General features: G+C 33.0%; 2 protein-coding genes across 3 annotated transcripts; both read left to right on the top strand.

Moving 5' to 3' along the window:
* Window positions 1–278: 278 nt before the first annotated feature.
* Window positions 279–1774, top strand: LOC119839631 (40S ribosomal protein S17). Its single transcript, XM_038366028.1, has 3 exons — window positions 279–419; window positions 562–713; window positions 1506–1774. The coding sequence occupies exons 1-3, from the start codon at window positions 417–419 to the stop codon at window positions 1750–1752; spliced, it is 402 nt and encodes a 133-aa protein (XP_038221956.1). The 5' UTR covers window positions 279–416; the 3' UTR covers window positions 1753–1774.
* A 1245-nt stretch (window positions 1775–3019) lies between these two features.
* On the top strand, window positions 3020–9965 carry LOC119839676 (ubiquitin carboxyl-terminal hydrolase 3-like). Of its 2 annotated transcripts, none has more exons than XM_038366083.1 (10): window positions 3020–3266; window positions 3938–4082; window positions 4339–4621; window positions 5335–5688; window positions 6353–6501; window positions 6823–6940; window positions 7273–7392; window positions 7759–7901; window positions 8434–8580; window positions 9189–9965. In XM_038366083.1, exons 1-10 carry the CDS (start codon window positions 3176–3178, stop codon window positions 9349–9351), a joined length of 1713 nt encoding a protein of 570 aa, XP_038222011.1. In that variant the 5' UTR covers window positions 3020–3175; the 3' UTR covers window positions 9352–9965. The 2 variants fall into 2 exon arrangements, with proteins under 2 accessions (XP_038222011.1, XP_038222012.1); XM_038366084.1 differs by lacking the exon at window positions 3020–3266 and adding an exon at window positions 3421–3513.
* The last annotated feature ends 14829 nt before the right edge of the window (window positions 9966–24794 follow it).

Raw genomic sequence — 24794 nt, 5'->3', positions numbered from 1 at the left:
TTTCGTTCATTTGTTCAATAATAATTTATAATTAGTTTTTGTGTATATTTTACTTTTACTTTAGCTATATATACACTAACTGTGACACGCTGCTTAAAAGTGCAAATATTTATATATTACTTCTATAATATTTCTGGCATGTGTTATTGTGGTAAAAAGCTCTATCACTGAAGAGTGACGAGTGTCATCAAAATCCGTTCAGTTGCAGCATGTGAAAGAGTAATAAATATCGTACAGATGAATAAAATGATGTTAATCTACTCTTTGCAATGAACCATTCAACGTTCAGTCATTAAACATAAATAAACCATAAACAAGGAAACCATAGACTAAATATATATTCAAAATGATCTTTCATTGACGATTGACAACTTCTTTTCTGTTTACTGTCAAGAGATAGTTGCAGTGTATTCAAAATGGTAATCAAAATTTTCTATTAAAAATCCTATATTATCATCTTAATCACCGATTATTAAACGATTTTAAAGAAAACAATTTCATTGCTTTAGAAACATTGACGTTTGAAATGAATATTTACAAGAAAATCTTAAAATTTTACAGGGTCGTGTACGAACTAAGACTGTCAAAAAGGCAGCGAAAATCATTATTGAAAAATACTACACCAGGCTGACTTTGGATTTTGATACTAATAAGAGAATATGCGAGGAAATAGCTATTATTCCAACCAAGCCTCTTCGTAACAAAATTGCTGGGTAAGTGTTTTCTAACCTAAAATTAACTTGAAGTTGGTAATTGGTATAATATATTTTAATTAAATATACATATAAAAAGTTAATTAACACAAAAATATAGAAAAGTTTACTGGACCTTCACCGAAGTAAAAATATTTTTAAATATTGTTTTTATTATTGAATTGTTGACATAAATAATAATACTACTATTAGTAAACTTTAATATTTCTCTATATTGTACTCTGAGAAACCACTAAAATAATTATTCTTAGACTAGCGGTCTACCCAGGCTTCGCCCGTGGTACATATATAGCCTATAGCCTTCCTCAATAAATGGGCCAAAAATGGGTCCTCGATTGATGTATTTAAATTAAAATAAATAAAACATCTATAGTTTTGCTGTACATTATACTCAGATAAACCACTTTTTAGTGGTTTCTCTGTTAATTCTTAAAGCAAATTATTAATTTTGTTCTTAATTAATGAATTTTATGAAAATGTATACACATTATATCATATATATAAAAGCCCTACAGCCCTTTATTTAAACTAATATTATGAATAGGAAATATTTGTGTTTTTGTATGTACATTTTTGTATTTCTTTTACAAATGTGCTAGGTCACCATCTAAAAGCTATATGTACCATGGGCAAAGTTGGGGTGAACAGCTAATATGTATGAATATATTTGTATGTCCTATAAATTCTGTATGTCTATGGAAAATATGTTAAAGCAATCTTTACAAAAAACAAACATGTAAAAAGCTTGTATTAAAACAAATAAGTTTATTGGAGCTTAACACAACTTCACAGCTTCGCCACTCATTTGATGAGACGTCTCAGACATTCCCAAGTAAGAGGTATCTCCATCAAGTTGCAAGAGGAGGAGCGTGAAAGAAGGGACAACTATGTTCCAGAAGTTTCTGCCTTGGAACATGACATCATTGAAGTTGACCCAGACACCAAGGACATGTTGAAGATGCTTGATTTCAACAATATCAATGGGCTCCAACTGACGCAACCCGCAACTCAGGGTGGTTATGGTGGCAGACGTAATTAAGGATAATAAATTTTAAACATAATTTATTGTTTCTTTTCATATTACCTTACACTTTTTATATAATTATTTGTATGGAATTGTGGCAGTCATGTTTGGTTCGTTGCTGCATTTCTTTGTATGACTTGGCTACTTATCAAAATAGTAATAGCATAGTACAGTAGTATTGATTTTTATTTTTCTCAGAATTACATCTTCCAACTTCAAGATAGATCTCGAAGGTGTACAAGTTGAACCCTAGTGGGTGTACTAAATTTTAATGAGCAAAAGAAAATGTAACCATGATGTATGTATAAGTATAAACTTCCTGTCCATAATGCGGTTGCCTTGTCTTTGTGCTCTTCAAATGTCTGATGTTAAAATTTCATCTATGTCAAAGTCATGTTTTCTTTTTTTAAGCAATATGATTGTATGTAATCAGGCAAGCATAAGGTCTGACTACGACTGCCATAATTAGCCTTTTCTACGTCCTGTGCGAACTTCAATAAGTAGAAATAAGGTTGGGAGGTTTTTTCATTCAGGCTAAATTATTGACTGATATAAATTGTTAAATTTCATGACATCGGTACAGTCGCAGTAAGTACAAAAAATAAAACGGCGCATACGTACAGTTACCCCAATTATATGAAAGGATCTAAAATACCTAAGTCATACTTACAATTATTTAAAATAGCTGCGCCCTGCGGTTTCATCCGCGTAAGTCTGTTTCATCCAGTAGAAATATCGGGATAAAAAGTTGTCTTTGCGTTATTCCAGTTGTCCAGCTATTTACGTACCAAATTTCATCGCAATAGGTTCAGTAGTTTTTGCGTGAAATCAACAAACACACACATACTAACAAACTTTCGCATTTATAATATTAGTAGGATGAACAAATTCTGCCATCATAATCTCTATATGCTTCATTACATTATGATTCACTATAATTATAATTATGCAGAATCCAGTGCATAATAGGGATTATTTTACAAAATAATATTTTAAGTTGTTTCTATCTTCTAATAAATATAAGCATTTATTATTTTAACCTTAGCATGACCTATTTTTTTTTAGTTGGCCACACAAACTTTTAGATATAACCAAAATAGTGTAAAAACATTACAACGGGAAAATAATTAAATAATGCAAAATATGGTTTTTTTTTAAATAAAATATCTAGGTATATGATTTATTATTTTATACCATAGAAACTATTCGAACGCAGGAATTGTTGAACTTGCGGTGAAATGAGCGAGAAGGTACGTCAGACTCAGATGTTTTCCTACTCATTCACGCCTAATTCAATGTGTGTAAAAAGCTATTCCGCACTCGTTCAGAATAAAGATTTTTAATGTTTAATATTTAGTGTGTTTTAAGATTATTTTATTTTTATGAATTAAAACGATATTTTTAAATACTTATTATTGTCTCATAATTACTATGAATCATGGAATGTTCTCATTTATTAGATAACGTCAAGTTGTATAGCGAACTCAGCATTGAGGACACCACAATCACAAAGAACTTCAAATGTTCAGGTAATTCAAACTATAAAATAGTTTATTAGATTACATTAAAACCCAGTTCTTACCGAATGCTTCATCATATATTTAAAATATGAGGTTAGTAGAAAAATCAATACAGCGGACTAAAATAATCAGCTGTTTCGCAGGGGGGAGGGGAGGCATTAGTGACCGTGAAGATTGTTTCGGATGCAAAAATATTCCTATCTATGTTCTAGGTGTTTATACTTGTAGTGTAACCTTTTATTTCATGAAGGCTAATGTAAGATCTGCTAAACTAAAACGAGTATAGTGAAAATATAAATAGCTATCAAGACATAGTTTTGGAAAGCCTATTATAAAATGACTCACTAAACAAAACATTAATGGCCGAGATATATTTTTGCGCAGTTTGAACTAATCACTGACGTCATGAGCGTGGCCTAATGCTGCTTTACATTGAAACACACCCTACGAATAATTCGCAAATACTCAAGAAAACACCTACCTACTGAAATATCTCTATATACTTACATGCATACACGTTTTGATGAATAAAGTTTCCGTCGTCAAATAAAAACAATAAACTTGAACTGAAAATTTGTTTCTCCACTACAAAAAATATATATATATGTATACTTATTAAATTTTTACAATTTTCGTGTATTTTCATTAACAATTTATACAATACTGAATTGATATTTCAGAATGTTCAGTAACAGAACAGAATTGGCTATGCTTACAATGTGGTATTGTAAGCTGTGGCAGATATATAAACGGACATGCAAAGAAACATTCAGAGACTTTTGACCATCAAGTATGCATGAGTTGTGATATGTACTCAGTTTATTGGTAAGGTTCCAACGAATTTAATACAATACATTCTGGAAAAATTGTTTTACTAATTTCTTTTTTTCTCGATTTTTAAATGTTTGAAATTATGGTTTGTTTTATTATATAGCTATGTATCTATATGTGATTAAATAACAAGGTACATAAGTTTATATCAACCTTAATCTCTTAAACCTTGTTTGACCTGATGATAAGGCAAATATATATTCACAATTTTAAGTAATTTATAAAGCAATAAAACTGTTAAATTTTGCAGCTACAAGTGTGATGAATATGTTTCAAATGACACAGAAGAGCATATAATTGACAAAATTAGACAAAGCATCAAGAGTGCTAGCAGCAAAGAAGAAGATTGTGATACTAACAATGATCATAATGAAGATACTGATGAAAGTGAAAATAATATAACTAATGAGTCAAAAGATAAGTCACAAAATGAACCTAGTGAAAATACTACCCTGGAATCTTCAGATACTTGTAATGTAGATGCACAGTCAAGTATATCGGAGACCAGTGAAAGTAAAGTTAGAGTATTAAAGGTGAGGATAGTAAACTCAAGAAATATGAGACTGTTTATTTATTGATTTAGTAAGTGGATTGTTTGTGATGGTGTAACATATTACAATCACATACGGTAAAGTCTTTAAATCAATCTAATTCTTGAAACATGCATATGCAAGCTATGTAATTGATTAAAAGGATACTTGGCACATATTCTTGTTATTGTATTTATGTTTAGAATGATCATCTGTGAGAGTTTGATAACCTCATGAATGCATGACCCATTTCCTGAACTTTGATGGAGTGATTGATTATCTCTTAATGTAAAACTTATTAATATTTGAAAATTCTGATCCATTTTGTATTCTTGTTTTATTCATTTGAATCTATTTGATTATTTTAATTGTCTTTAATATCTCATGCACTGTCAAAGAGATGATAGAATAGTAACTCCCAGTGCAGTAAATGTTACGTCTGAAAAAATAACAGCACCATTGAAACAGCTAGATCACAGGGCACAAAAAAGCTATTTATGGCACTGGTAATTTCTTCTTATGTATGAAATACTGTTACATTTTCTTTGAAAACCGTTATATAATATCTTATGTATTCAAAAAGCAGTCCTAAATTAATTAAGTAAAAAAAATTCCGGGACCAACTTATTGCATCAAAACATTTTTATACCTTGTTACTGATTTTACAACATTTATCTACCTTCATATGTATTATAAGATTATTTTATATGTTTTAGAATGTTGAAGAACCAGTACGTAGCTTACGCCCAAGGTCAAGGAAGCGATCTCATTCCAATGATAGTCACACATCAGAGAACAGTATGCAATCCAGTAAGTCTAAAGAGAAAAAAGTATCACCAATTAACGGGAAAAGTCATAGAGACAAAAAAATTGTTGGCTTAAAGAATTTAGGGAATACATGCTTCATGAATGCTGTATTGCAAAGTTTGAATAACATACAGGAGTTTAGCTGCTACTTCAGTCAGTTGCCCTCTTTGGAGATGAAGACCAATGGGAGGAAGGTTTACCACTCCAGAAGCTATACTCGGCAGGAGATGCATGACGTTATTATGGCTGAGGAGCTTAGAAAGGTATTTATTATTAATATTTACCTTTCATTTCTTATTCTATATTTTGGACATTAGTCTTTTTGAGAAAAAATTATATTTCTTTTGTGTATAACAAAAAACGTCCAATATGTTAAATTCTATTTTACATTGAAATGTAAAAACTGTGCTCTATATCTTGCACAAAAATCAATGCAAACTGCAAAATTGTTGAACCGCGCGTTCGCTTTTTTTTAACGTGCTTTTATAGCTTTATTTGTTTATTTGTATGTATGTAACTGACTCTAAGACTTGATTTTGACAAATTTTCAAATAGACCAATTTAAGTCAAACTGTATACTTATCAAGGATTGGTGACAATACAATAATTTCATGAGTTTATCTTATTATACTGATGAGGAGCGCCAGGATAAAGAATCCTTATTTTATGTTTGGAAAGGAAGAGGATACAGGCCTTCGGCTCGCCCACTCACCAAACAAAACACAGTAACATGGTATTATTTCACGCCGACCTCAGTGAGGGTGTGGCAGCTGGCCCAATTCTAGCCCATGCGTTCTCAACTCCAACATAACAAAATACTCTGTAAAAAGCAAGCATGTGTTTCACAATCAATAAATCAAACTTTCAAAATAATGTGATAATTGTAATCATTTTATTAGTTTTTCATACTTTACTTTCCATCTTCAGGTGCTGATAAATCTCAACAACGGTGGATGCGGTTCCAAAGGGGCCATATCTCCGGAATGTCTTTTCCTCGTCATCTGGAAGGTTGTGCCGAGGTTCAGGGGCTATCAGCAACAGGATGCGCACGAGTTTCTCAGATATATGCTTGACAGGTGAGATGAGAGTGCTTTTCCACCAGAGATGTGCTATGCAGCTATTATATGTAGATGTAAAGGCTGTGAAACTATACAAACTAAGTCTTCATTTTATTAAATTTTTTTTACAATATCTTGCATTGTGCTAGACAAAACTGTAATGAAACATAGTTATTAAAGTATTCCATACACTAAATTTGAATTCTTTTGTGGGATTTCCTCTTAATAAGAGGGAAAAATATAAAAAATATTCAAGGAAATATCCTTGAATATTTTTTTATGCCTTGCTATGCCTTTTTGCAAAACTATTCTTAAGATTTGTCCATGTTTTGTTTGAAGGTTACACACGGAGTTGCTGCAACTATTGCCTCCGGATAAGGCGGAGGGGGGGTTTGTGCCGAAAGCGCCCTCTGCCTCTATCGTTACTGCGGTATTTGGAGGGACTCTGCAAAGTGAGGTAATCATTTTAAGAAATGTTATCAAAACTTTGTTATTTGTTTGTTTATTAAGCCATACCAACAGTGTTTAATCTAAACATAAAATCTACATTAAACAACACATTAAATCTAAACATAAATAGATAGCCTAAAATAAAGTTAAAAAAAGGAAAAAAGTTGTTAGCATGAAAAAAAAAGATATATAAGTATGATATGATTAAAAAATTTATATATCCTAATCCAAATGGACACAAATCCCATAAACCAATTGTAGTGTTTGTGAGTGAAAGAGAGGGAAGTATTTTTTTAGGTTTTCAATTGTAATTGAGATGATTATGTTAATTGTTCACAGGTTCGGTGTCTAGCATGCGGCACGGAGAGTAAGAAGTTCGATCCGTTTCTAGATCTTTCTTTGGAACTACCGGAAGGCGGGCCGGTGTCGCTCGCCGACTGTTTGGCCAGCTTCGTACAGGTGATTAATTTATCGATACCGAAAGAAAGAAAGAAAGGAAAGAAAATAATTTATTTGTTGAAACAGTGTGACACGAAATACACAGAAGCGAAAAGGAAACTAAGGACCAGTAGTTCCTGAGATTAGTGCGTTCAAACAAATATATATATATATATATAAATAATATATACTATTTTAGACATATTTATAGTTAATCTTATTAATATTGTAAATGCGAAAGTTTTGATAATAAAACGTATATTATGTTTGTTAATCTTTCATGCAAAAACTACTGAACCGATTGCAATGAAATTTTTTGTAGATAGCTGGACAACTGGTATAACACAAGATATGATAATATTAGTACATAAATGCTTTATTTTTCAGATCGAAGAGCTAGCCGACACGGAGCGTTACTTTTGCAGTAGTTGTAAATGTAAGCAGAAATCAACCAAGCAGTTTTGGATCCGGAGACTCCCCAATGTGTTGTGTCTACATCTGAAGCGGTTTAGATGGAACAATTATTTTAGGTATGTTCTATTAAATAGTTTGTTTGAATTTTTAATTGACAGCTAGGTAAGTGACTAAATTATTTGTCTTGACTGAAACAATGTTTTCTTATTGAATAAAATTGTAATATGAATATTTTCAATTTTAAATATCAATGCCTGAAGAATATGTTAACAAAGAATATGGAACGTTAATTTATTGGCAGGCTGAATTTTTATAACATTAATTATATACGATTCTCTCGAGAGATACTAATCCCTATTCCAGTATAATATATCAATATAATATAATCTAATATAATATATCAACAAAATTGTAAGGTTCAAAATTTAAACTACAATGTCTTTGATGAAAATCATAATCCGCCTGTCGCAGTCGAAATAAGTAGCTATTTTGCATATGTGCATACCATTTAATGATGTATTACACTAGCTAAAACAATATAATTAGATTTATACATTCCATATGGACTGAATGATATAATTCTAGGTGAACCTAAATTAAAGTTCGCTTGCAATAAAACGATTAATGCCTATAAACCCATCGTTCCAGAACGAAAGTGGACACGACGATCACGTTCCCGCTGAGCGCGCTGGACATGTCGCGGTTCGTGCTCGCCAACGTGCCCGACACGCGCCGCTCCGGCCTCGGCAACTACCTGTACGACCTCGCCGCCGTCATCGTGCATCACGGCTCTGGGTGAGCGCACGCGCACACACACACACGCACACGCACACACGCACACGCACACACGCACACGCACACGCACACACGCACACGCACACACGCACACGCACACACGCGCACACACACCGGCATGTGAACACACGCGCACACTGCTACTGTGCTCGCACACGTACAGACACGCACACAGTGCCCGCATATGAACACACGCATGTGAACGTGCACGGTCACTCTCGTGCATCACACGCGGACACTAACGGACACACACATACACCATTCTCGCACAAACATTTATGCACACCCGGTGCATAAATACACGTCTCCATGTAAATGCGCATTTGGACACACACCACGTACGCAGAAGCAAACACAAACACGTGCACTCGCACATATATTAGCACGCACATGCGCACGCGCACTAACACTTTTATGTGCAGTAAATATATGTCATCTTGTCTTTTCCTAGTTTTTTATAATTATTAAAATAGGACTGTAGTCATGGCCTGTTAGTACAAATAATTAACTTTGATTATGATACATACGTATATATGATGCATATCCACATTATGTTATATACGAGCTACAAGTTTATTATTTCGTTTTAATTTCAAAATATTCTGCAGCGCCGGCTCAGGCCACTACACCGCGTTCGCAATAAACGAAGACCAATGGTTCCACTTCAACGATCAAACGGTTCGCGCCACGGACTCGTCCGCGGTCGCGACGTGCAAGCCCTACATCATGTTCTACATTCGTCGCGAGTTCTCGCTCCCCACCGCTACGTGACCATACAAATACAGATTAAATAAATATTCCTAGTTTGACAGTATTTTATTAAAAAAAAATTTGAAAATCGAACATCCGTTTTCGATGTTTGATGATATGCAACTTTTTGAAATTCGTATCACATATTCTAGAATGTTTGAAACTACAATAATAATATGCGTCTCGCTACCCACCTTTATTCATGCCAACGTTAAATAAATGTATCTTAATTGTTCATTGATAAGTTTGCAGTACTTGTAATACTATAGTTGATCTCAGTCATATCGCAATCGCGTACTCTGACATTTTCGGCATATCTGTCGCATGAAAATGTAAGGCGGTGACTAAAATTGCTAATTATATTTAAGTTTGTGAGAGATGTTTCATATCTTTTACGACGAGCTTAGAAACGAAAAGTATTTGAGCTGTTCGACTTTATATAGCTGTCTTATATAAATAATTAAAATTTATAAATAGCAAAGCCACACAAAATGTATTGGGACAAAATTGTTACATAACCTGTACATGATAGTTGTAATTATGACAGTTCGATATTTATAAACATTTCATGGATGGATTAAACACGTCTAATGTATATCGTATCAAACTTGTAGAACAAAATATACTTAATTAGTCAAAAAAAAAATGATTTCTTAGAGCTTATATAGTTAACTTATGAAGATTAAATGTAATTTACACGAAACTTTGTTGTAGCGACTATCTATTTTTCCCTTCATATTCTGTGAAAATTGTGTTTTTATACCATTTGTTTCTTTTATATTCTGGATTATATTTTTAATGCCTTTTTATTAACATTGTAGTCAGTTCTTACGATATTTTATTACGAAGTAAAATGAACTTAAAAAATTGTACCGTAGCGACGTTTTAGTAACGTGAAATTTATTTAATAATCAATCACAAATCGCTGTACTAGAGAAACATTCAAAAATATGGTTTAGTTTGCATTTTGTTCATGTATATCAAAATTTTTAGACGTACATCCTGCATACATCAGCATAACGTCTAAAAATTATATGATACGAAATTTTCCGTAATAATTGCATTTAAGCGTGGTGTTATGAATGTTTAGACCTATAGAACCTAGCCGATACAAAATGTATACTAAATGGACGTTCGCATGTCTCTATCGCATTCTGTCTCCTTTGCGCTTTTGCGAATAGACTCCATTTAATATTAGTTTTCTATCGGCAGAAGGCACATTATGGTTATCTTTTTAATTCTACTCCGTTTTAAGTGAAAATAATATTCTTACTATTTTTTTACCCTCAATTTCGGAATATAAGTTGGCAGCTTGACATTCCTCCGTGTTTGAGCTGGACTCGATTTCTTAAGCATAGCTTAGATTTTAAATAATGATAGTGTAATCCTAGCAGGACTGATAATCATGCTTTTTATTTTGGAGACATGATGTAGAATTGTACTCATACAGAAATACAATGTTATATTATTTGTGAAGAGTGTACAAGCCTTTGTAATTGTTTTAAAAAAATATGGAATAATTTGGTTGGTTTGATTAACCAAACGAGTTGGCCAGTTGTCCGTAATATCCGCTTGTAATTTGTTTTCGCGGATCGTGCATTTTATATTAAGTACAAGGTATTTTATAAGAAAGTAAGGAAGGTTCAACCGTACATTCCCGTTACAGGTATCTGATGAATTGAAGTTTTTATTAATTGCTTTACAAATTCTGTGTCCTTCAATATTGTGATAGTGTGATGCATGTAAATAAACCTTTTGAATGATCTTTTAAACATTTCTTTGCAATGTAAATCGATCTTTGTGACAGATGTATTTTGTCTAAGTACTTCAATTACTGGGAGTTCAAAGTGATTGAATTTAATAAATTCGCAATTGAAAATCACGTGTTTTATTGATTAATGATAATTACATTACAATTAATTACAATTATTCTTTATTCTTTTTTTAAACATTTGACACATGTGAATAATTTTCTGAACCACGATTTTTTCGTCGATTCTAAGTCCGTATCAATAGTTAGTTCTAAAGAAGGAACGCTATCTGTAATAGGCATATACTCATTCCATTCCGCTGGTTTCAGTAAAGGTAGATTTCTTATAAAAAATTGATTTGCGCTCGTTGGTTTAACGTGTGTTATGTTCAATTCATTTTGGTCGATAGTTTTTTCATTGTTATCATCGTAACGATATAAAAACGATGTTTCATCATTTGCCTTATTGTCGCCGATCCAATTGCCTTCAAGTTTTTCTATAGGATCTGAAACTTGTCCGTTAACAGGTTTTGAGATTATTTGTATTCTAGGTTTTTCAGGTAATAAATGGTTAGACATCACGAGATTTACAGCCTCATCTTCTAGGCGATCGACACTTGTTCCTCTTTCTACAGCGCGTTGGTCTGCTTCATTTCCATACCGAGCAGAAACAGTCCCTTCCTTATTCGGAATAATATTTATCTTCGGTTCACAGTACACGAAATCTTCAGTGTTTTGAAATTTGTCATTGTTTCCATCCTTATTCACTCCACTAACATTTATTTTGGTTCTCGGCGATGGAAGAGTTTTTTTACAGCTGTGTAAATTCTCCTCAGTGGACGCAGATCGGTTAGTCGAGTGTTGCCCGTGGCCAGACCAACGATTTGAAGTCTTTTGAATAGAATTTGTTGGTGCAGTATCAATGTCTGCATCGTTCGCTGAAGATTGTTTTACGGGTTCTGTAACTTCCGTAACAGTTGGCAACGTCGATGTTAAATTCAAGTTAAGTCTTGGAATGTAAGGTATAGGTGTAGCAATGCGATTAACATGCGCTTCCTTAGTAGGTTCAACTTCCAGTTCATCCGTTGAGCTAGAACAGCTACTTGATATATTGGTTAACATGTAATCATTGTCCGATAGAATACGTTTGTTTTTATATGAGTAAATCCAAATGGTCCTCTTATCTTTTTCGTGGTCCTGGGCAAAATAGATTTCTTCGTTGTATGGTTCAAGATTGTCATTCCAATAATCGTGGTTGGAAATTACATCGCCGCATTGTATTAGTTCTATGTCAGCATTTGCGTCATCTGATGAAGTACTAGACGTTGCTAGATTGTTTGGAATAGTGAAGCAATTTACGCGTCGATTATGGTACGATTTATTCTCTGGTTCATTTGTGTAATTTCTGTCTAAACTATAGAAACTAGGATAGAGATGGTTAGGGCTACTATCGTAAGTCTCATTCAACTTTGTTCTGTTTGCATATTCTTCATCTGTACTAATTTTATTCCTTCGTCTTTCTCTTGCTGCCTCGTTTATTCTATAGTTGTCTTCATCGGTGAAGTCGCGCCCAATATAAGACCACACATGTGCAAAATTGAGATCTTGATCTTTCCTTTCTTCAATCTCGTCAGAAGAGTTGTGAATTTCAGTGATCTCCACGTTTGTGCTGATTTCTCTTTGTTCCACTGGGTGTAAGGATATACTCGGATGTATGACGTTACGGTTTGCTAGAAAATTATTCATGTATCACATAAAACATATGAAAACGTACGAAACGTGCGCAATACACGACGATTATTAATACCTATTTAAGTAAATTAAGTTTGATTAATCATAGTGAATGTGTTAAACTCAGTTACTTACTATTCGAAAGTAAATTGTTAGTAAAATTAAAACTTCTATTGAACATGTTTCGAACAAAATCTAATTATCATATGGATAATTCACCTAAAATAAATTCACTGAATTAATCTAATGAGAATATAAATTGTAAAATAGCAAAATACATTGCACACAGCTTTGGCATAAAGTAACGACTGATTGTTTGTCTATCGTACATTTTTCCAATACGAATGACATTTATGGAAAAGAGTTTATATTGATATTAATTCCATGCATATGGATTTTGTGAAATTAGTGACTTTAATACGACGACAGCCCATTACCTAGGTTTAGACTGCGTTGCTTCAATATTCTTATACTTTACACATAACCTACACCAACATCTACACCATCATAAATGTAGGTAGGTATTTACCTTAGGACGAAATAATAAAAATTGAAAGAATCCTTCTTAATTCCGGCTTTAAAAATGTACACGAACATGCACTTCACCATTAAAATTGGAACAAAAAAGCCTTAAATCCCCGACTACGTTAGCACTCAAAAATATTTTCCAACAGAACGTAGAGAAAAGAGTGGCAATTTAGTTGTCGCTAAAAGCCGGTGCGGCGGTGTAGCGGCGGGTAGTGAGAATGTTGGCGAAACAAAGTGTAAATGGAATGATTGCGCCAATTCTCGTACAAAGGGAGACGAAATTGCATTAAAAGCTCAGTGGCACGGCGCATTTGCCCAAGCACTTACTCCATTAGACGCGTCCAAATAACATTACCGACGCGCTTCGAGAATATACTACAGTAATCAATCGCGATCCAGGATATTGGACTTCATTTTGCCAATAATCAGTAATGTCAATTAATGTTTTATACTGGTAAACAATTTGTTAAAGACTTGTAAACTTTCGCAATCAATGTATTGCACTTATTTGATTTTGATTTCCTTACCTCAGACACAGATAATGCACTAGGTACACTAATCAGGTTAAGTTAAATGAAACCTATAATTAAGTTTTAACATACATACGTATTAGGTGCAAAGAACAAGGATTATTTGCCTATACGTTCAGTAATTTATTATTTACTAGCTGCGCCCCGCGGTTTCACTCGTGTAAGTCCGTATCCCATAGGGATATCGGGATAAAAAGTTGCCTATGTGTTATTCCAGTTGTCCAGCTGTCTACGTACCAAATTTCATTGGAATCGGTTCAGTAGTTTTTGCGTGAAAGAGCAACAAACACACACACATCCTTACAAACTTTCGCATTTATAATATTAGTAGGATTGCTTGGTAGTATTTTAACTAATTACCTACCTATATTTCTATCTGTCTAATGTGAGCTCAAAGATACTAATATTCTTATCACCGTTCATTATATTTTCCGGGATTCTGAATATGGTTGGATAATAAATACAAAGTATATGCTGTTTTAATTAACTTAGGATGATGCAGCTTATTCATTAGATGTGTATGTAGTTTTTATTGTCGGAGTCGAGCATTGGCACGAATTGGGCCAGCTCGCACCGGGGAAGTCCACACCCCCACAGACAACCGACGTGAAATAGTTGCAAGCCACTGTGTTTCTGTGTTTCGTACGGTGAGTGGGGGAAGTGAGCCGGAGGCCCATTTTCTTTTCTGCTCTCGTCCCAGTCCTTTCCAGTCGTCAATAACAACTTAAAATAAATCATTTTTTTATCAAAATCGGTTCGTTTTTAAGATAGAGGGTTAAATATATATCATTCAGAAGAAAACATTGTCGCAACTGTTTCCGCGCCATCTTCATGTGCTTTCAAACGGCAGAAAGAGCATGTTTGTTTTGACGAATGAGCGAACGTAAATAGATACAAACCAACCGACGGCAAACATTATAAAAATTAATACACAAAACCCAAAGGTATGTAACTTTTAACAAGGTTAAGACATGCATGTTTATTGTAATTTGAATTACCTACTTAAAGCAGAGGAAAACGTAAGTAAAATAAAATAAAAATCATTTTAGAAAGTAAAAAATCAGAGTGAATTTAAATAAAAGCCACGTACACCGTATAGATTTATACAATTAAATTTTTACTGCATAAAGCGCCGTAGCAAAGTTTCCCAAATGTAACACGGCTGTGTCCGCGACAAAGGTTAATTAATTGAATTGCAGCGAGAGGGCGGCAGCACTCATCGCTCACTAATTCGCAAATTAGCCGGCGGAGCGGGCCTTTGTTCAGTCCATTAACCTTGTCACATTTATCTTAAATTACTTCAAACTAGATGATATTACACTGTAGCTAATTACTGGCCATAGCGGTTAAATCTAACACTGAATCTAACCCAGTATTCGGCTTTTAAAACAGACTAAATTTTAATTGAAAATGACTGCGTAGTATAAAACATAGTCGCTCTTTCTGTCATTTCCTATGTCCCTATGCATACTTAAATCTTTAAAACTACGCAATAGATTTTGATGTTTTTTTTTAAATAAATAAAGTGATTTTAGAGGAAGGTTTATATGTATAATAACATCTATTAAACTACTCTGAATTTATGTGATTAATAGACAAGGTATCATCTCATTAACAAATACTACAGTGAAGTTCGATTGATTGATACAGGATAATAAACAAAATTCTAACATATTTTTTAATTTTAAAAATATCTACTATAGGCAATGTTTGAGTATATAACTTAATATTAACTTTACTTATAGATGACATCTTAAAAGCACAAACAAAAACAAAAAGCACCTTGGTGGAATGTAAAGTAGGTACGTAGATACCCACGCGAATTCTTCCGGGAACGATTTTCTAACAAATATCCACGTAATAGGTTGTTATTTCCACCTCTTCACAATTGTTCACGAATAAATTAAAAACAGCGTTGTAAAACCAATACGTTTACAGCACTGACAAACCTTCCATTAGCACATAGCGTATACGAAACGATGGCAATCATTGCGCGCTATAATTAGAATTTACTTTTGTCTATCAAAATATTTTTAATTGGTTTTAGCGTTGGAAAATAGTGTAGTGTATGATTAGTGGGTTTCAAGCTGTATATTTGCTTAATGGAAGGCGAGATAAAAGCAAGCGCTATCGGACGTATCGGAGCGGTAATTAGAGGGGCGAAGCCGCCGCTCTGAAGCTCTTCCTTTACATGCCACTTAAAGCTACACTGCCTTCTCACACTTACCTCATTATGTAAGGCGTTAAGAATTGCGCGTCCGACCAATCGGAACGAAAATACTTCATGTAATTTTCTAATACGTTAGGTACCTAGCTTATAGGTTATATAATACTTATGTCTTTCTATAATAGACATTTTTCATGAAAGGCTAAATTCTTGAAATCATTTTATCACCTAAACTCCAACAGTCTAGTTAAAACATACTGATTTATATTATTGATATCAAATTAAAACACAATCAGTAAATGTAGAGTTACCTCTTTGAATATAGCACATTTGTATCCATAATTAAGTGCGTGAAATAATAATTGTATGACAATTTTTTTAATAAACTACCTACTTGTTGTTTATTATATAATTGGCTCGGTTTTTAACCCTAAATCATTCTGATTGAACTCTCAAACAACGACTTTAAATTAATAATATTGTAAAAACTTTATCGTTCCACTCCAAACGATATATCAATATCTACTTATATTTATATCGGTACTTTCCATCTTCGCCAGTGGTACATATTTATGTTAGAAGGTAATTATTTAGTAATCGGTGTTATAGAACTTATAAATCACGTATGCAAATCTGTCGCAACCAAGGTTTCAAATAAATAAAGAAAATTTTTCGTTTTTTATATTGTTTTGTAGTTACTACGTAAACTTAACTATAATAGATTAATGCACTGCACTGCATTGTTATTTTCAATAATCTTTATCTACTAAATTAATATCACATGTGACAATTGAGGAATTTCTTTAAATAAAATAAATTAATACAATAAAAACAGCTGTGTGACACGTTAATGTTCCCCTTGTACGGTTTGATCGTTGCTTTTAGTGAAATTGCTTTATAAATATTCAAGAAAGCAAAAACTTAATAACATGGTATCGGACATTAATTGCAAAATATTATGTTCGTGCATTAGTGTTGCGCCGTCAAATCTAGTTTAATCGCAGTACGTGTACATGCACTTGGGAGTTATAATGCCATAGTTCAATAGAAGCTTAAAAAGCACGTATGTTTTATAATATACGTAAATAGATACTTTACCTAACAACTCTTATGAGAGATATTGTTTAAGTGATACTTTTTAATGTTACCTTTCTTTACATCATAGCGAGCAACTGGGCTGGTGGTTCGACTGATGGTAAGCGATCACCAACGTCCACTGATTGACGGAATTACATTTTAGAATTGTAGATTATTTAAATATTGACAAAAAGTTAAAAGTTCCGTCTCAGTTGCGATCTGCGATGTCGTATTGCGTGCTTATTTTAAAACATACTCAATTCACGTAAAGTTTCCTAAATTTCCTTCAGATTTTTATCTCTTAGTAGTTTTGACTAAATATTTTCTCGTGTTTTCATTGAGTCACAGATAAATATCTTCGGTGCGTGTGCCTTGAAGTTCGTAAACAACCAAACATTATGGCACCCAGTAGTTGCCAGAGATCAGTAACCTTTGGACGGAAGCGTTTTTTTTTTGAACTGTAAATAAAGAAATAAATTTTATATGGTTATTCTATTATAATTTCTAAAATTTATTAGGATAAAGAAATAAACTTGTTGATGTTCAAATTCGTGGTAGGTATCTACTCGTATATCTTAATGAATGACTCTGTATAAGAACCTACTATTACATATATTTTTGTTACAATGTATCTATCAACAAAAATTACAGATATACATATTATATTATTGTTAAGAGAGAATAGGAAAATAGGCATATCGACTTATTATTTGTGAGTGGATTTATGTATTTATTAATTTACATTGCCAATAGTTTATATAAGATAACATCACTGCATGCATTCTCTATCCTATAACATGCTTAAAATAATATGGTTATGAAATGACTTATCGTTTATTGTTGCACCGAAGGTTTACTCTTACACCAAAATATCGTAAATGGAAGGCATGATTTGACACTTTCAAACAAATGTTTTAGGAAATGTCGGCTTCGCTCTGTTATTCAACAGGCTAATACAAAGTCCCAGGCGCCTAATTGTCACGTTTTCACACAAAATTACTATTTAATTCTACACTTTCAATAATAACCTAAATATCGTGGCTTTTTACACGGTGAAAGGAGCCAAAACACAATAACTTAATTCACAATAAAAATGTAATGAATTAAGTAGACGTAGGTAACTAGCTCTTGTAACCTAGTTCTTGTTCAAACCTAAGCTTAATTAATATACGTAAAAAATGTATTATTAATTGTAGATATATTGTGTATAATATAAGTAGATTGATCCGATTTACAACTGTATGTTTTATATTCGTCATCTAATATTGCGCTGACTGATTGTATCTCAAAAACAGTACCTATGCATATTTCTTATTAAAAGCGACAAAGTAATCATACTTTGGTAATAAACGAAAATAATATGTTTGTAATTGCAATTAAATCTTCTTGTATATTGTTACCTCAGAAGAAAAGCTGTCAGATTGAAAAAAACAATTTCTACAAAATGAGAATAATTATAAAAATAAGCTCCGTGAGAATCTTCGAAAATAATTTCGCGCTAAAACTAAGATAAGTGACGTGTTAAATGTTAATATTAAATTTGTCTGTTATTAAGTTCGAGTGGATCTTTTAGTTTTTTTTTTTCTTGTTATCGAGTGGAGTGTCAATTATTTCATCAATAACATCTATCGAGCCGCTTGCATCTCTTCAGAACACGTCGGCATTAGAAACACGTTGTTTTTTGTTCTATTAACGCTTCGTATGTTGGATTAAGTTTTTGTTTCTCTTGTTTATAATACATCCTTCAAATTATTCTAAAAGAGAAAACGATTGTGTAGTATCTGTTAAATATTCATTTAAAAATCACGATGTTCAAGATACTCTTATGTATTTCTAGGTATAATAGAACATGGGAAATTCTATAACAAAGTAAAATGTTTTTGTTTATAACAGTTAAAACCTAACCATTAAATTTTTATGATGAGCTTTAAGCATGTATGTATAATGGCTTTGATTATGATAATGGCTGATAATTTCGCCTTTATATGAGTGCCCACATCGATTTTATTCTACATAATTGCCTACATCTAATCTATTAATTTATATTAGAACAGTTGAACCATTGAAATAGTGAATCTCGTGTCATTTGGCGAGCAGGAAGGTTGCATTAGCGGCTCTGTAATCACGCGCCGCCCGTCTAATCGGCCGCACTCCATGCATCTCCATTACCCAACACAGTTTTAGTATTGAACATAATGCTTTTTAAATTCTGTGTAAAGAGTTTTAACTTGAATATATCTTTTGAATAGTATTGGAAAAAGCTGCATATTCAATGTATAAAACGTATGACTCTTGACGATGTAATTAAGCTATAAAAATTTAAGATAATAGGTATTGGGTTTAAATATTTTCGTTTTCGTTTGTTTTGTTTTTGGAGGTGATGGAACAGACGCAGTGGCGTAGCTAGAGGGACCAGGGCCTTGGTGCATAGGGAAAGAATCGGCCCCTCCTCTCCTCTTTCAAAGCTGAGGTTAGAGGGCCCCCTGAGCTCCGGGGCCCTGGTGCACTGCACCACCTGGCCCTATGATAGCTACGCCACTGAACAGACGTTATTACAAACATTCGAGTATGAACGCTATATAGGTTAATTCGAACTTGGATTACATACAATTAATATTTTAAAGACCCGTAAAACTATTGGGTTTATTAAGTTGTTGCGCTTTAGGAACGACTAGCCTCACATAGAAGTTTTCATGTTCTTCCTCATGATCCTAAGTCTTAATTCTTAATGGCACTCTTTTGACGATAAAGGTTTTCCTTCGGAAGATAACACAAAACAATACTATACGCATAAAATCAAATTCATTTATTTATGTAAGTCAAAAGAGAAGATTTAAATTGTGAATGATGTGATCAACTTGTCGTGTGTTTTTAATCAAATATTATACAGATGTTATTGTTCACAAATAAAACGCTCGTAAAACTAATTGAAATACTACATTACGTCAGATAAGATTAGAATAGGCAGCGTTCGCTTTACAAATATAAAACAATCATTTGGATGGCTCAAAAAGCGGCGATGTAACGCAACGACTATTTCTTTGATAAGTGTAAGGAGGGAGCGTTTTTTTTATTTTTTCATTATTAGCGAAAAATTTTCATATAATTTTCATCATCACAGCGCATACGCATATTCTGGTTTCTCATATAACTCCCTATGTTTTTGATCCAGGACCTACTTTAAATTACATAGATTTTCGTGAGTTAAAGTAAAAAGAACCCGTGCCGTATATGATAGATTAAGGATGATGATTCTTCTATTTATATACAAAAATTAATAGTATGCTGTAAAATTTGGTGCTGCGATGTGGTACTAATTTATTTGCTACATATTTTTCATTTCATTCAATACGGTAAATCATTGAACAAACGAACCTTCTAAGTACAATTTGGTTTCAATAAGTTAAATACTATTAAAAAGTATCAGGCAAATATATTAGAATTTTTTATTTTCAATTTAATATTTTATGACTTGATCGCAGTTCAATCCGAGCTTCGTCATGGCGCGGCGCCTTTCAGTTCTCATCTCAAACGTTTGGTTCCTCCCCCACAATGGGCCCGGTACAAAGAGTTACCACGTTTGCCGCCTCGTTATGTAAAATCGACCAAACAATGCCAGCGGTATCGCTTTCGGTAAGAATCAATCGAATCAAATTAACAATAGAGGTCAAAAACAACAAGATTGACATCCAACGTAGGGTGAACTCGTGTTCAAGCTTGACATGTGCGTTTGACGGTTCATTTATGCTGGTTGTTTGAGTATATAATAAAACGCTGTATAGTTGCGGTTGCTACGAATGGCAGCCATGTTGTGGAACAAAAGGTGCTATCATCGCCTTGTCAGTGTAGGGTTTAAAACAAGCTATTGTCCATATTCTATCACTGTTGCCCTTTGCTTGTTACATCATGATATACGCTTTAAATGTCGCTTTGTTTTAATTTTAATTAAGATGTAAGTAATATGCAACATTCACTCTTAAATTATTAATAAGCGGATAAAGTTTGACAATTAAATAAGTCTTACCGTGAATGTTAAAAATGTTTGTTTGGTATTTCTTAAAATTTAACATAGGTAGGAATGAATGATAACAAGGAATGCCTATATTCTAAAAATATAGTTTAGCATCAAAAAGAATTGAAAGCAACTCGACTCAATTAAATTAATCGTGGAATGATCAAGAGATTAATTTTAAACGTTATTAAGGTGCGGTTGTCGACGATTCATAAAATCAATAATATATACAATACAAAGCAAATAAGTTTTTACGTACCTAAGGCAGGTCCATGTATTTTCTGTCCTAATAGTCCAAGAAAATGGGTAGGGTAAATGCGAATTTGAGATTAAAACTTGAATTTTTGATATAATTTACTTTGAGGAATCTAAAAACGAACTGTGTAAGTTTTTTTTAAATTCACCCCCGAGAAGGGGTGAAAAAAAATAAATAAAGTCGTTTTTTTGAAATTTTGGCGAAACCGTAAGTGTTAGAAAAAAAAGTTTTAAATAAAATTTGTAGAGCGTAAAATTTTACACAAAAATGTTTCTATGACTTTTTTTCCTAAAATTGAAATTAACTGAGATAGGGTAGTTAGAAGGTAGGGGATGATAACTGCAACTTTAAAAAATCATAACTTATTGAAAAATTGATAAAACTCATATATTTTTTTAATTAAATTACTTATATAAATATAAACTTTGATCCTAGAGAAAAAAAAAATTTTTCAATTGTTTGTAATAAAATTATAACAATTTGAAATTTAATATTAATTTTTTTTCAAATTAAATCACTTTTTTAAAGTTGCAGTTATCATCCCCTACCTTCTAACTACCCTATCTCAGTTAATTTCAATTTTAGGAAAAAAAGTCATAGAAACATTTTTGTGTAAAATTTTACGCTCTACAAATTTTATTTAAAACTTTTTTTTCTAACACTTACGGTTTCGCCAAAATTTCAAAAAAACGACTTTATTTATTTTTTTTTCACCCGTTCTCGGGGGTGAATTTAAAAAAAACTTGCACAGTTCGTTTTTAGATTCCTCAAAGTAAATTATATCAAAAATTCAAGTTTTAATCTCAAATTCGCATTTACCCTACCCATTTTCTTGGACTATAATTTGAGAGGTGGCATAAAGGCGTTTGATACAAAGGCTTGTTGGCGCGAGTACGTGTGTGTTGGGAAACACATACTTTGCATTTTTCACCCCCAAGAGAGTGGGCGGCTGCCGGCAGGGCTCCTGACACGTTATGTAAAGAGAAGTATAATGACGATTATTACCTACATTACTATAAATTTGCTATATAATAATTTATGTCACCGAAATTTTTATATTGTTTATGTTACTGTTACAGTTATATTCTATTGTAAAATTATATTAATTATTTATTTGTCAATTTCTTTATATAAAACTAAGATAAGAAAAAATTTGCTTCCGCTAAATAATTTCCCTTATAGTATTCGTAATATTAAATAATAATAGAAAAAAGGTTTTATATAAAGTAAAAGAACAACATTGTACCTATATATACTATAGCAATTTATGTTAAAGCATTCAATGAAAATACATGTACACGTTCGACGAAGGAAAATACCTATTGTAGCCAGGTAAAAGAAAATTTGTCGTAGCATGTCTACGCGGTATCTACGCAGCCCTATACCGAAATATAGCGTAAACAAAACAAAAATATTCACCCTCTTCAAGTGGAGGTAAAGCGGGGTACACACTGGCACAGCTAATAAACATTACCGCACAAACAGCGCGCCCGGGGCGGCGGCAGCGCCGCGCCATTTGCATACCGCCTTTATACGCGCCACAGACTATGTTTTTCAGACGGAGCACTGAAATTTTTTTGAGAATTGTCTATATAAGTTTTTGACATCGATAAATTTTGTAGGTCTATGGTATCGTTTCGGTCGCTTCGTGCCTATTCCATTTGTTGCATATTTAGGAACTGAATTAGAGGCATCATAATGATCTGCTACAGTTTTAGTCTAATTGGAGTATAGTCGAGGTTATACATATATTGGTGTTTAAGTTTTGTTTCAACGCATATAAGCTCGCGTTCTTATACAAATCCTAAGTGCACATATTTGAAAGTATATCTAGATTATTTCATCTACACTTTCTAAAAGAAAAGCCAAAAGCTAAATAAATGGTTCAAGACTTAATATTGAACGACTAACGTTTATTACTCAGGTAACATAAAGTTACTCTATGTCCCCACAACACTTGGACGCTAACCTAATACGACGTACGTCAGTTACTCACAGTTACGTGTTGGGAAATTGCTCTGCAAGGGTTACTAGTTGATTTTCAGTTGTGGACGTAAATTAGAACACGTAGGTATGAAGAGAACGGAGAATTGTACGCGAATTATGCAAAAACTATCTATTGCACGTTTGTTTTACAAAGGGAAATGTTACTTGGAGTTGGGCGCTCTAAATGATTATCAATATGATGATTTATGAAGTGGGATACGAGATAGAGAGAAGCTACACGAACAAATTAATTGAATACATTTACAATGCTCATTAGAGCATTAGGCTAAGAGCAGTGGTGGCTCAGTGGTTAGGAACTTGGACTTAAAGCGAAAAAAAGTTGGGAGAGACCGAGACCCAGAGACTTACACATGAACCAGATCACCACTGCCGAAACGGTGAAGTAAAATATCGTGAATAAACTGGCATGTCGAATATTCACATCTTCGACGACATGTGGCCAACGTAGTGGATTAAGGCCTGAACCCTCATAGACCATGTAGCGGGAACATATTAAATACGCTGATGATGATGATAATGATGAGTGTTGAGTTGTTTTGGAAAGGTCTGAGATTTTTGTAAAACATATCTAGTAAAATATAAACAGAAAAAAATATTGGTAGAAAGTAATTGTTTATTTACGATGTTTTTCCTCTTTGCGTATATACGGGAGGTATAATAAGTGATAAACAAACCTCAGAGTCGTATCACTTAGGGTCAAGTTCTTAAAAGAATTCTAAAGTAAACAAGAAGACAAATACAATGACACAAATATTAGAATACGAAATGACCCTTGCTCTCGAAACGGCGGAGTGGTTTGCTGAAGACGATACTACAATATAAACCGTTGTGTGTTTTCCACCTACATATAACAAAGATTCATAAATACTAAATAAATTTCCAACTATACCTGCATAGATGGGTAATGAAATAATTAAAGACTTAAAAAGACAATGAAAGTTAGATAGGACGTCTACGGATACAAATCGATACTATATCTTTAGGCAATAGATTTTAATTCTTTACTAGAGTCCATGTTATTATTGTCAATCAATCCCAAAAACATGTATGTATATTTAATGTAAGTTATATAACAAAAATACGATTAAATGTAATGTTGTTTTTAAATTAAATCGATTACTAGGATCTTACTGTAATATATTCTAATTATTTTTGTTTCATTCTATCTTTTTAAACGGGTCGAAAAAAATGCATAGGTTCATTATTAAAAGTGATGTGTTAGTCATCCTACGACGTGTATGTAAGGTGGCAAAGAGATTTGTAATTCGCAAAGTAGCAAATCTACAGAGTCTCCATAGCCTTTATGTTATCTACATCTTCATTAATGTATTCGACTTTTAAAAATTCATCGTAATGTTTGTGAATGATGCGCCGAAACGTTAGTTTTTTCGACAGATCCGCCGATC

Source organism: Zerene cesonia, chromosome 4, assembly GCF_012273895.1.
Source record: "Zerene cesonia ecotype Mississippi chromosome 4, Zerene_cesonia_1.1, whole genome shotgun sequence".
NCBI classification, from domain to species: Eukaryota; Metazoa; Arthropoda; class Insecta; order Lepidoptera; family Pieridae; genus Zerene; species Zerene cesonia.
Note: the sequence above shows the minus strand (reverse complement) of the source record. Positions and strands in the feature narration are given on the sequence as shown.

Bases quoted from the DNA above. Each gene is read 5' to 3' on its own strand.
- LOC119839631 (XM_038366028.1), top strand. The intron at 714-1,505 runs GTAAGTGTTTTC...ACAACTTCACAG, and splicing joins CTTCGTAACAAAATTGCTGG to CTTCGCCACTCATTTGATGA.
- LOC119839676 (XM_038366083.1), top strand. From the start codon at position 3,176: ATGGAATGTTCTCATTTATTAGATAACGTCAAGTTGTATAGCGAACTC. The intron at 6,941-7,272 runs GTAATCATTTTA...AATTGTTCACAG, and splicing joins GAGGGACTCTGCAAAGTGAG to GTTCGGTGTCTAGCATGCGG. The intron at 7,393-7,758 runs GTGATTAATTTA...TTTATTTTTCAG, and splicing joins GTTTGGCCAGCTTCGTACAG to ATCGAAGAGCTAGCCGACAC.